The sequence below is a fragment of the Sander lucioperca genome, chromosome 11, assembly GCF_008315115.2.
Source record: "Sander lucioperca isolate FBNREF2018 chromosome 11, SLUC_FBN_1.2, whole genome shotgun sequence".
NCBI lineage: Eukaryota > Metazoa > Chordata > Actinopteri > Perciformes > Percidae > Sander > Sander lucioperca.
The window spans coordinates 15,784,470-15,798,327 of NC_050183.1; the positions used below are offsets into that span (position 1 = coordinate 15,784,470).

General features: G+C 38.6%; 1 protein-coding gene across 2 annotated transcripts in view; it reads left to right on the top strand.

The window, feature by feature from the left end:
• The window catches only part of rhpn1 (rhophilin, Rho GTPase binding protein 1), a 30,225-nt gene that overhangs the window by 14,611 nt on the left and 1,756 nt on the right, over positions 1-13,858 (top strand). For both annotated transcript variants that reach the window (XM_031282374.2, XM_031282375.2), the window contains exons 8-14: positions 7,228-7,394; positions 7,856-8,043; positions 8,123-8,279; positions 9,777-9,902; positions 10,918-11,112; positions 11,197-11,273; positions 12,387-12,533. In XM_031282374.2, coding sequence (XP_031138234.1) covers positions 7,228-7,394; positions 7,856-8,043; positions 8,123-8,279; positions 9,777-9,902; positions 10,918-11,112; positions 11,197-11,273; positions 12,387-12,533 — 1,057 coding nt within the window. The remainder of the gene's footprint in view (positions 1-7,227; positions 7,395-7,855; positions 8,044-8,122; positions 8,280-9,776; positions 9,903-10,917; positions 11,113-11,196; positions 11,274-12,386; positions 12,534-13,858) is intronic.

Below are 13,858 nucleotides of genomic sequence, written 5' to 3' on the forward strand. Positions count from 1 at the left end.
TATGACTTTTTATGACATACTATACAATTACATTTTATGACTTTTTATGACATACTATACTATGACTTTTTACGGCTTTTTATGACATACTATACTATGACGTTTTATGACATATACACTATAACTTTTATGACATACTATACGATGAAGTTTTTATGACATACTGTACTATGACTTTTTAATCACTTTTTTTACATATCATATTCTGACTTTTTTATCACTTTTTTCGATAGACTATATACTATGACTTTTATCACTTTTTTTTGACATACTATACTATGACTTTTTATCACTTTTTTTCAACATACTGTACTATGACTTTTTTTCACATACTATACTATTATTTTTTTTGGACCTACTGTACTAAGACTTTTTTTTGACATACTATTACTTTTTACCACTTTTTTGACATACTATACTATGACTTTTATATTACTTTTTCATAACTTTTTTCGACATACTATACTATGACTTTTTATCACTTTTTTGATATACTATACTATGACTTTTTATGACTATTTTCGACATAATATACTGACTTTTTATGACTATTACCGACATACTACACTATGACTTTTTATGACATACTACACTATGACTTTTTATGACATACTACACTATGACTTTTTATGACATACTATACGATGACTTTTTAATCACTTTTTTTACATACCATACTCTGACTTTTTTTTATCACTTTTTTCAACAGACTATATACTATGACTTTTTATCACTTGTTTTACATACCATACTATGACTTTTTATCACTTATTTGACATACTATATTGTGACTTTTTTATCACTTTTTCCAACAAAAAATCTGTTGGTTATGGAGCATTCACCTACTGTCGACATACTATACCATGACTTTTTATGACTGTTTTCGACATACTATACTGACTATTTTTCACATACTATACTATGACTTTTTATCACTTTTTTCGACATACTGTACTATGACTTTTTATGACTTTTTTCACATACTATACTATTATTCTTTTTGGACCTACTGTACTAAGACTTTTTTCGACATAATATACTATAACTTTTTATGACATACTACAACTGCCTGTGCTTCCTGGTTCTTACAGTGCAGACGCTTTGCTGCTTGCTCCTGCCTTTGCTTGCATATTTCTGCTGATAATCTTACTTTTCCTCTGAGAGAAACTATGAGCAGCGGCTCTTGGATACTTATAAATCACTGGACTATACATTTTTTGTAGACATAGTAGGCTATTGCCATATTTCAATATTTTTGTTTTTGCGTGGCCTACCAATAACTCAAGCCTGTCCTAAAGTGATTATAGCTAAAGCTAATTAGCAGCAAGATGCCTCCCTTCTCCATGGAGGACTACTACAAACTCCTTCAGAAGATTGTTATTCTGGAAACCAAAATTCAACGGTTAGAAGTAAACCTGGAAGTGAACGGATCATGTGGGAATGACACCACTTTACCATTGACCCAAAACAATGGACAGAAGCATGCCAACACACGGCTAACTAGCACCAGCAAGACTACAGACAAACAGGAGGGCTGTGGAATAAGTAACAAATCAACACGTGGTAGTCCTCCCTGGAACTCTTTTGGTGCAAAGCCTAAGAGTAAATCCTTTTCCTGGGAAGGACGACTAACGGGCAGGGCACAGCGCCCTGAGATTTGTGATATGAACGGCTGGCCTGCATTACCATCCAGGCAGAGCGCCTCTTCTACCCCTGTACTCAGTAGGACACAGCCGTGGACAGCTGCAAAAGGGAGAATTAGCAACAAAATGCCTCCCCAACAACTGAGTGTGCAACTGGATAACAGATTTGCTCCTCTGCTGCAGGACCCTGGACATGACCTGGATTGCGTCTCATCGTCACACAGCAGGGTAAGGACTGAGAGCAATTCAAAAAGTAAAAAGCTACAGGGAAAGCTAACGACTGGGCACCAAACTCTGATTGTGGGTGACTCTGCTGTAAAAAACATAAAAAGCAGTAAAAACACCAAAATTCTCTGTTTTCCCAAAGACATGGTGTCTGACTTAGCCCAAAGAATCCCGGATATCATGGCAGCACACCCAACTGTGAAAAACATTATACTGCATATAGGGTCACATGATGTTGTAAAGCAACAGTCTGAAGTGCTGAATCGTGACTTCATGATTCTACTGAACACAGTCAGCTCCCTAAACGCGAAGGTGTTTATCAGTGGCCCTATACCACCAGTCAGAATAGGAGCTGAGAGATTCAGCAGACTGTTGGCACTGAACAAATGGCTTTCAACTGCATGTACCGTCCACTCTCTGCGGTTCATTGACAATTTTAACATTTTTTGGGACTGCAGACATCTTTTTAAAGCAGATGGACTTTTCCTTAACAAGCCAGGAGTAAAGCTGTTCACCTCTAGCCTACTTTACTTTCTGCACCACACATCTGCTCCCTCGGCCAAGGACACAGGACAAGATAAATCAACACAAACAAAACAAGAGGAAGACACAACAAAGTGCGGCAGTGATCCACCACAGCCCCCACCTGAGCAAAGATTTGACCATGGAGGACCTCAGAGCGGAGACGAGAAATCTCAACCCCCCCTTTTCCCCCGTCCAACACTCCTCAAACCCCCTTACCAACACCGACGCCTTTGAGGATCCATCGCTCTCCCCATTCACCCTTTCCCCTGTTTCCCCCTGCTACATGTTGGGGTTCACTGACCGGATGGAGCAGCTGGTAGATGCTCGAACCAAGTTTACCCCACTACCTTCTCCCATCACTCGCCCCCAGCATCAAACTGACCCTGTTTGGACTCAACCACTGAAAGTAAAACACCAGGCACCTCTGCCCCCTCCAGGACGGCAGCTAACTCCTTCTCAACAGACTGATAAGTATGCTTGTGTACAGAATGAAACAAGCTTTAACTGATATGTGCTGGGCCCAGGCTGCATGCCTAGTGGCACTCATGACTCTTTCCAGGACAAGCCTGGGCCCTGTGTATTCAATTCTTCTTCAATCTATGTTGTGATAGGTAATAGAAAAAGAATGGTGAATCCGCTAAGTAAGAAAAAGAAGCACTTAACTGCCAACTTAGCAAATTTAGCATCCATTCCTCGTCAGCCACAGCCTGTCCCAAAAAACGAGACAGATAATTATTTTAACACACTAACATTAGCCTTACTAAACGTCGGGTCTTTGGCGGGTAAATCATTTTTAATCAATGATTTTATTATTAAACACAATCTTGATTTTATGTTTTTAACTGAAACCTGGTTAGACCATAATAACAGTGATGCTGTTCTCATCGAGTCAGCTCCCCCTAACTTCAGTTTTATGAGTGAGAATAGAGCGAATAAGAAAGGAGGTGGAGTCGCCATTTTGTTTAACGACTCGTTCCAATGTACTCAAATAGCTTATGGAAACTTTGCTTCTTTTGAATATGTGGCTCTTCAGCTAAGGTCCCCCTCTCGACCTATATTTCTAATTATCTACAGGCCACCTAAATACTGTGCATCCTTCTTTGACGATTTAGTGGACTGCTGTCTTTAATCTGTATTAACTTTGACTGTGTAGTTATTGCTGGTGATTTCAACATTCATGTTGACAACCCCCAGGATAGAGGGACAAAAGAACTGTGTTGTATTTTTGAGAACTATGGACTGACTCAGCATGTGATGGAGCCCACACACAACAAGGGGCACACTCTGGACTTGATTTTTGAACATTTCCAAGGTTGTGGTGACTGATGCTGCTCTCTCTGATCATTCCTGTGTTTTCTTTAATGGCACTATCTCTGTGGAAAAAAAGTGTCCAAACAAAGTTAATAAGAAAACGGTATATCACTGACAACACCAGTGAAACATTCATTCAGCTTTTCTCGTCCACACCCACCCTCTCAGGGGTCTCAGTCACTGAGCTTGTAGACAATTTCAATTGTAAAATTACAAATGTTATTGATGCCATTGCTCCCATTAAGGTAAAAACTGTCTCTGATAAGAAAAGATCTCCATGGAGAAATGCCATACTGGTAAGAACAGAAAAAAGAGTGTCGAAAAGCAGAACGCAGGTGGCGAAAAACTAATCTCCAGGTCCACTACAACACCTATAAAGAGAGACTTCGCACTTATAATTTGGAACTGAGGAATGCAAGGCGGTCCTTCTTCTCGGACATTATTGCCAAAAACAATAATAATTCACGTGCTTTGTTTGCTACTGTTGATAGGTTAACAAACCCTCCAGTACCAGTAGCATCTCAACTTTTATCCGCAAAGGCCTGCAATGATTTTGCCACCTTCTTCAATGATAAAATTCAGAAAATTAAACAAACAGTCAGTGCTTCCATATCGAGTACAGGGTATGTGTTGTCACAGTGTCCAGGCAAAACAGATTCCAATATGACCCAATTTCATATGATTAACCGTAAAAACCTGGAGGACATTATACAACATCTGAAAACCTCCTCATGCTGCCTTGATATTCTACCAACGGGCCTTTTCAAAAATGTTGCAAATTGTTTGGCTACAGATCTTCTACAGATTGTAAACACGTCTCTTCTCTCAGGTATCTTCCCACAGGCCCTGAAAACTGCAGTCATTAAGCCACACTTAAAAAAGAACAATCTAGACACGTCACTAATGAGCAACTATAGGCCGATATCAAACCTTCCATTTTTAAGTAAAATCATTGAAAAAACGGTTTCTCAACAACTGAACCTTTTCTTGTCACTAAACAACAGTTTTGATGCATTCCAGTCGGGTTTTCGACCACACCACAGCACTGAGACAGCTCTTGTTAAAGTCTTTAATGACATCCACTTAAACACAGATAGTGGCAAAATTTCAGTCTTGGTATTACTTGATCTCAGTGCTGCATTTGATACGGTCGACCATGACATATTACTAGACCGATTGGAAAACTGGGTTGGCATTTCTGGCTCAGTACTAAAGTGGTTTAAGTCTTATTTAAAGAATAGGGACTACTTTGTGTCTATAGGGAATTATACATCTGAGCATACAAATATGACGTGCGGAGTTCCCCAAGGCTCAGTTCTGGGGCCTCTCCTGTTAACATCTACATGCTTCCACTGGCTCAAATTATGGAAAACAACAAAATAAGTTACCATAGTTATGCGGATGACACACAAATTTATATAACCTTATCGCCAGGGGACTATAGTCCAATACAACAACTGACTAAGTGCATTGAACAAATTAACGACTGGATGTGCCAGAACTTTCTTAAATTAAATGAAGAAAAAACTGAGGTGGTTTTTTTTGGAGCAAAAGAGGAACGATTAAAAGTCAGCACTCAGCTTCAAACGATAATGTTAAAAACAACAGACAAAGCCAGAAATCTTGGTGTAGTCATGGACTCAGACCTGAATTTTAACAGCCACATTAAGACAATTACAAAGTCAGCCTATTACCACCTTAAAAATATATCAAGGGTTAAAGGACTTATGTCTCAGCAGGACTTGGAAAAACTTGTCCATGCTTTTATCTTCAGTAGACTTGACTACTGTAACGGTGTCTTTACAGGTCTCCCTAAAAAAATCAATCAGACAGCTGCAGCTGATTCAGAACGCTGCTGCTCGAGTCCTCACTAAGACCAAGAAAGTGGATCACATCACTCCAGTACTGAAGTCTCTACACTGGCTTCCAGTGCCTCAAAGAATTGATTTCAAAATACTTTTGCTGGTTTATAAATCACTAAACGGTTTAGGGCCAAAATACATTTCTGATCTGCTAGTACACTATGAACCACCCAGACCTCTCAGGTCATCTGGGACAGGTCTGCTTGTTGTCCCCAGAGTCAGAACTAAACAGGGGGAAGCAGCATTTAGTTTTTATGCTCCACATATATGGAACAAACTCCCAGAAAACTGCAGGTCTGCTGCAACTCTCAGTTCTTTTAAATCAAGGCTGAAGACCTATCTTTTTGATGTTGCCTTTCTTTAAATAACTGTTCATTTCTTATACTGAAGTTGCATTGTTGACACTGTATGACAATCTATATAAGCATATAAAGAGAAATTCCTATTTTATCTGCTTTTATATATTTAACTGTTTTAACTGCTCTTCAATGTTTAATTTCTTATACTGCACTGTAACTTTTATTCTTGTATTTTATCTGTTTTAAATTTTTTTATCTGTTTTCATGTAAAGAACTTTGAATTGCCCTGTTGCTGAAATGTGCTATACAAATAAAGCTGCCTTGCCCTTGCCTTGCCTTACAACTATGACTTTTTATGACATACTATACGATGACTTTTTAATCACTTTTTTTACATACCATACTATGACTTTTTATCACGTATTTGACGTACTATATTGTGACTTTTTTATCAGGTTTTCCAACAAAAACTCTGTTGGTTATGGAGCATTCTCCTACTGTCGACATACTATATTGACTTTTTATGACTATTTTCGACATACTATACTATGACTTTTTATGACTATTACCGACATACTATACTATGACTTTTTACCACTTTTTTGACATACTATACTATGACTTTTATATTACTTTTTCATAACTTTTGTCGACATACTATACTATGACTTTTTATCACTTTTTTGATATACTGTACTATGCCTTTTTATCAGTTTTTTAGACTAATCCCGACATACTATTTTATGACTTTTTAATCACTTTTTCGACATACTTTACTATTACTTTTTTTGACATAATTTTTTTTCGACATATACTATGACTTTTAATCACGTTTTTTGACATAATATACTATGAATTTTAATCACTTTTTTCGACATACTATACTGGGACTTTTTTTTTTACTTCTTATGACTTACTGTACTATGACTTTTTATGATTTTGTTCCCTGACATACTTTACTGACGTACAATACTATGACTTTTTATGAAATACTATACTATGACGTTTTATGACTTTTTCATGACATACTATGACTTTTTTATGAGTTTTGTATTTCACACTATGACTTTTTGATGACATAACTGTACTGTGACTTTTTTTGACCTTTTATGACTTACTATACTATGACTTTTTTTAAATCACTTTTTTGTGACTTTTTTCAACACACTATACTGACTTTTTCATCACTTTTTTCAACATACTATACTATGACTTTCTTTGGACTTTTTTATGACATACTATACTATGATACCTATCTATGAACATATACTTTATATATAGTATATGATAAATGAGACAGTTAATGACACACAAACAGAATGCATGAATGCATAATTTTATTCCTCCTCCTCTGTCACTCAGGTACGACTCTCTGACAGGCGTCCCGTCGTGTCAGCGTACGTTGGCCTTTGAAAAAGGAAGTGTGTTGTTCAACATCGGTGCCCTGTACACACAGATCGGAGCACGGCAGGACCGCTCTGTAACAGCTGGCATAGACCGAGCCGTAGATGCCTTTCAGAGAGCTGCAGGTATTGCACCAGTACACACTTACCTGAAGCATTGTTTTGCACAAAAGTCTGTTCACCTTACCTGCTAAAATATATACTGTATATATATTTTTGAATTCACCTAGGGCAACAACTAATGGTTTTCCTCTTCATGTAATCTATGTAATATTTTCTTTAATTAATACATGCTTTATTCTATTCAGTGGCAAAAAAAATGAGACATGGCCATTATAAGAGCCCAGGGTGACATCTTCAAAGCTTGTTTTGTCTGACTAAAACTCTAAAACCTAAAGCTTTTCAATTCCTAATGATATAACACAGAGAAAAGCAGCAAATCCTCAACTATAAAAAGCTGAGACCGGCCAATGTTCAGCGTTTTTGCTTAATACATACATTGAGTAATTGATTAATTAACAAACAAAATAATTATGTTTTTGGATATTTGTATGTTTATGTCCTTTCCTTGTGCAACCTTTTTTCAGGTGCATTTAATTACCTTAAAGAGAATTTCTCCAACGCTCCCAGTCTGGACATGAGTGGTCCGTCGCTCTGCATGCTGGTACGGCTAATGATTGCCCAGGTGCAGGAGTGTGTGTTTGAGCGTGTCACACTCATCACACAGGACACGCACTTCACTTCCCAACTCCGCCTGGCACAAGAGGCTGCGCGGGTGAGATAACACGTCTCTGGTTGTGTCTGTTGTCACTGTTCCTATCTTGTGATTCTCACTCTGGACGTGTGTCCTGTAGGTGTCAGACGTCTACATGTTAGTGCAGCAGACCATGACGCAGCCTCTGATGAAGGACTACGTGCCGTTTTCTTGGGCCTCCATGGTTCAGGTCAAATCTGAACACTTCCGCGCTCTCTCGCACTACTACGCTGCTGTTGCACTCTGTGATCACACGTGTAAGTCACACCAAACAGGATATTTCATTTCATATTTTTAGTGGGTGTTTTACACAATTGTAACCTCTGCAAACACATTCAGTTGTTTTAATGTTAGGATTGGGCATCGAGAACCGATTCCAGTAGAATCGTTTCTTTATTGGAATCGTATGGAATCGTTTAGAGGATTTGGTTTCAAATCCGATCATTCCTTCCCAATTTAACATGCGCAAGTTTTGGATTCCGTAGCGGCCAGACGCTTGTTGTGTTGCAGCCTTGGAGCACAGTAAGCGGCGCTCTAGTGTGGCTTTATTTTACGTTGAAAAAGCTTGGTAACTGCAAACCACCATTGAATCAAATTAAAACTTTCCTCTTATTTGTGAAAATAGACATGTGACCCATTTCAACTCCACCCCTCAAAGAATCGGAATTGAGTATCGATAAGAACCGGAATCGAAAGGAAGAATCGGAATTGGAATCAGAATTGGTAAAATCCAAACGATGCCCAACCCTTTTTAATATTAATGGCCTTTTTTTTTTTTTGCACATAAGAGATGATAAGTACATGTCATACTGTACATACTGTATACGAAAACACACTTACACATACTGTACATGTACAGCTTAAAAACACTGCAGAAGAGGTGGCAAGCTGAGGGCTTGTACAAAGAGCCATCCTTAAAACTAAAAGCAAGATAAACAAAAGATTTGAATTATAAATAATGAGGGACGGATACACTTTGTACATAAATAGATAGCTTTTGTAGTGCAGACTTTGCCCAGTTCAGTTGGTGATATTTTGCAAAGACTAATGTTTCTTGAGGCTGGATGGCAATCAAACTATTAGCTGCCTAGGCAACGTGAATACGATAATTTTTTAATTTATTTCGAACATGTAACAAAAAAATAAAAAAATTAACATAAACATAAAGCAAACTCTCCATATACAAACTCTCATAAAAACATAAATAAACAACATGAATAAATATCCGAAAACGAGTAGGAAGAACACTTATATATATGTTTATACACTTGTACACACATATGGTCCTACCCCTTCTCATTAACTCAATATTTATCATATATACAACTCACAAACAACTATTCCAATGCTATTCAGAAGGGTAATAGTAGGGTAGGTTTTAAATGAATTTTACTGACTAAAAGATAATTAAAATAACCAGTTATAAGACCGAGAAAACTTGAATTTTAAGAGTTTTAAAAGCTGCTTCTTTTGGGTGCCCGGATAGCTCGGTTGGTAGAGCGGGCGCCCATATATAGAGGTTTACTCCTCCTGTGGCCCTTTGCTGCATGTCATTCCCCCTCTCTCTCCCCTTTCATGTCTTCAGCTGTCCTTTCAATAAAAGCCTAAAAATTCCCAAAAAATAATCTAAAAAAAAGCTGCTTCTTTCTATACACACTTCGGATTCAGCCACTTAATTCAGTGTTCACCCTTTGATTATCCTTACCCAAAACAACTGTATCTCACACGTTAACTTGGAATGTCTTGTTCTGTAGTGTCTGCTGAGGAGGACGAGGGTGATGAGGAAGCAGAGAAGGCTTTCCTCCAGTTCTATGTCAACGTTCCTGCAGGGCCACCACTCAGCCAGGTGTTACGAGACCCTGAACAAAGAAGAAAGCTTGGTGAGTTCAAGGAATATGTTTATATTTAGTAGTATACAGATGAAACCATCTACATTTTCCCCTCCGAGCCAGAAGGCTGTCAGCCGGTTGCCTCCCAATCTCCAGCTCCCTCCTCCTGCATCCTGACAGGGCGTGTCTATATTCCACTGTAACCACACCCATTCATTCACTTGCAGGGTTTCACCATAAGGTGGCGCTTCCTTCACAGAGTGTAGTGAATTAAGCTACCATTTATTGTACATTAAATGCTTTACTACACTGAAGCTATCCCCCAGAGACATGTATCAAATCAAGTTCATTCCAAGTCAATGATTTCTATACAAGATTCAAAAAGTTTTATTGTCTAATATGTTGCCATGTTAGAACATTTTCTTTTGATTGAAAGCAGAGTGTGTGTGTGTGTGTGTGTGTGTGTGTGTGTGTGTGTGTGTGATGTGTCAGTAGCATGAGTTGTGTATCTGTATTGCATTGGGAATGAAGGAATGATTTGTTGTATAATGACTTTTTAGCCAGAGGCACTCTGAACCTTCTTCCTGATGGTAATAGCTCAAAGCTTTGGTGGAGGGGGTGGGAGGCATCCTGGATGATGAAGTTGGATTTTCTTTCCACTGCTTGTATATAAAGATCAGATGGCTGTTTTTGTGGAATGCCTATGATCTTAGTGGCTTGCTTGGCTATCCTAGCTAGCTTTCTCTTTCATTTGTTTGGTAGGAAGCTGTACCAAGATGTGATGTTGAAAGCAATGACAGACTCTATCAGTGACTCATATTATATAATATATTATATATATATATATATATATATATATATATATATATATAATACAGAGGGTGAATACAGGTGCAGCAGCCATGGGCAGTATGAGAAAAATTAAGTTTTTTAAACTTTAAAGCATGTAAACATGTTGTAGTACAAACACAAAATACAAGTATGAACCTAAAAATGCTATATAATAGGTCCTCCTCTTAACATTTTTTTTTTTTTTTTTTAAATATGTCTGCTTACACTTATGCAGGTAAAGCTCACCTGCGGCGTGCAGTAATGAGACATGAGGAGGCCATGCGTGTCCACAGTCTGTGTAAGATCCTGAGGAAGATGGACATCCTGCAGGACGTGCTGTCTCTCACACACAAACGCTCTTTGGACAAGTACTCGGAGCTGGACAGAGAGGACGACTTTGATGAAACTGCAGAGGCTCCAGAGATACAGTGTAAGTATCTGTGTTTAAGTGGTATCAATAATATGACTCTATGGTTAAATAACAGTACGTGATTGTGGTTTCTTCTATTGACAGCTCAAACCCATCAGAAACCTGAAATCACTCCAATCAACTTCTCTACAGTCCAAGTTACTGATGTCTTCCGAAGACTGGTAAGACATATTCATCATTAGAACTAGGGCTGTCAAACGATTCATTTTTTTAATCGCGATTAATCACCAAATTTCTATAGTTAATCACGATTAATCGCATGTTTTATCACATGAATAAAATTCTATTATTTTGCATTTCAGAACAGTTTTTAAGTCCATATTAACAATGGAAAGCCATTCTTACCAGTGTATCTTAATTGGGAATCTTGGGACTTTAAGATTTGTAATTGTTTATTATTTATTTACTGTAAACAAAAGAAAAATGTGTGAATCTGTCATTATTGCACAATTCCTACAAGTACCTAACCTAACTGAGATGTAACACTAACACTTTGCTTATACAGTACAAACAAAATGGTCCAAAAACTGGATGCCACAGCAGGACATTTGTAACCTTTACGTTTTTCTAATAAGGAATGTAACAATTCTCTTGGACAGAAAAGGGGCTGGGCAATGTCCCAAATGACAAAAACAGTCAAAAAAATGATACAAACAACACAGTCCTAAAACAGTATGCTGATATACGTAGTCAATATAGTGTGCAGTAACTCCTAAATAATTTTGATTACTCACTGACGTCCAGTGATCACCGGTTAATGAGACAGCGTTTGCAGCAGTTCCAGTTGGGCTGCTTTCTCCGTGTCATACAGGCTGTGTATGCATGAAACTACTGTCCCCCTCAACAACTTTTTTAAAAGTAAACTTTCCATTCAGAATCTTATTGGCGTCCATTTCGGCGTCTCGCGCTCGCCATCCACGCAAAACGTGACCTTAGCCTACTACTCTTTGGCCGGCTCGCAGCCCAAACAAGTGTGTGCGGCGTGCCTGTTGTTTTGTTTCCAGTCTAGCTAGATCCGGTGTGGTGTTGTAGTTTTTCGAACGTTACTAGTTGTTGCAACAGCATGTGAAAAAAACTACAGAGTTTGCTAGGCTAAAAAGAATGTTAACCTCGCGATAAAAAAATTGACGGCGTTAAAATGGGTTTGCGTTAACGCCGTTAATAACGCGTTTAACTGACAGCACTAATTAGAACTGATATTAAGATAGCCGTTAAAAAACGGCAGCGCTGCCTACTGGTACCTGAGTTGAAGATGAGTCTTCCCTGTGCTGCAGGGGCCTCTGTCAGTGTTTTGTGCACGGGCTCGCTGGGGTCCGGTACGTGTGATCTGCCTGCAGAGGAGAGAGGGCGGACTGGGTCTCACGCTCAGAGGAGACTCCCCCGTCCTGGTGGCTGGAGTGGTGCCTGGAGGCTGTGCAGCGGTAAGACAGACTCCACTGACCTTTCACGTGCATCAGTTACAGCAGAACCGCTCGTCTTCCACATCCTGGTTAACTATGAGATGGTTAGAAGCAGTACAGCAACACACACAGACAACTCGCTTGGTCTCCTTTGTGGTGCAGGGAATTAAATCCCTCGAAGATCCATTCCAAAAAGAAAAGACATTTCAGTCCCAGGGACCTTCTTCAAGACACCTCAACTTGAGAAATGTGTCCTGAGAAAAGTCCTGGGACTGGAACGTCGTCAAATGAATCAAATGCAGAGGTATAATGTTCTTTTGGAAATGGTTAGAAGCAGTTACAACAGTTGGATTCTCAAGATTCTCAACTACTTCACTAGTATGCTGTACATCGGATTTTTAAGAAAGAAAAGCAATGCTTCGATGCTGTTTTATGAATTAGTCCATCACTCGCAGCTCATTTAAGTTTTCTCTCCATTTTCTTCTTCTATTTCTGGGAACATTTCTGAGCTGTACCGTGTTTTCCGTAAACTGCAGTGAACGGTGTCTCTGGCCAGCAGCAAAGTCAATAATCTTTTGTTTCGTGCAGACATAAAATCCAGCTGAAAATCAGTTTAAACGAAATGAAATTAAATCTGGTCCTGGGTATTTCTAATAATATTTTCTTTCTGTAAAATCTGAAAAACAATGACGCTGTATCTACCTTGTAACTAGCATCACAACAATTTCAGTTATTTATGTGTATTACAGTAAAGGTACAATTATTAATTTCATAAAGGAGACAAGTGGGCTTTTTAACAGTGCACCCTACGGGATGATGTTGGAACAGTCTAGCTTGAGTTTGACCACAAAGTTTAACACATAGTAGTTGCCCTGCGTGTGTGGGTGATGATGATTAGTTGCAGTATTTGCAATTGAAAGTGCATTACTCACTTTTCAACCCTGTAGAAAATGAAGAAATACCTCACTATTTTTGTGTTGAACAAAGATTCTTTTTTTTTTTTTTTTTTTTGGGATGTCCCGATTCCAAGTATCGGATCAGAGCTAATATGGGACTTTTTTTTTTAACTGATCGGGGATTGGCAGTCACCCCGATCAATCACCTTACTCCGATCATTTACGTCAGCGAAGCACAATTTGCAGCAGAACGTAAACTCGCAAGTAACTTGGCATTGCTCATTAACATGGCAAAATGTCAGCAGTGTGGAAGTATTTTAAACTAGAAAGTGAAAGCGGTCCAACATCCACTTGGAATATCTGCAATACGATCGTTTCGCGAGGCGGTACAAGTATCGGAGCGGGACTCGGTATCGGCAGATATTCAGTATTTTAAAAATTGGATCGAGA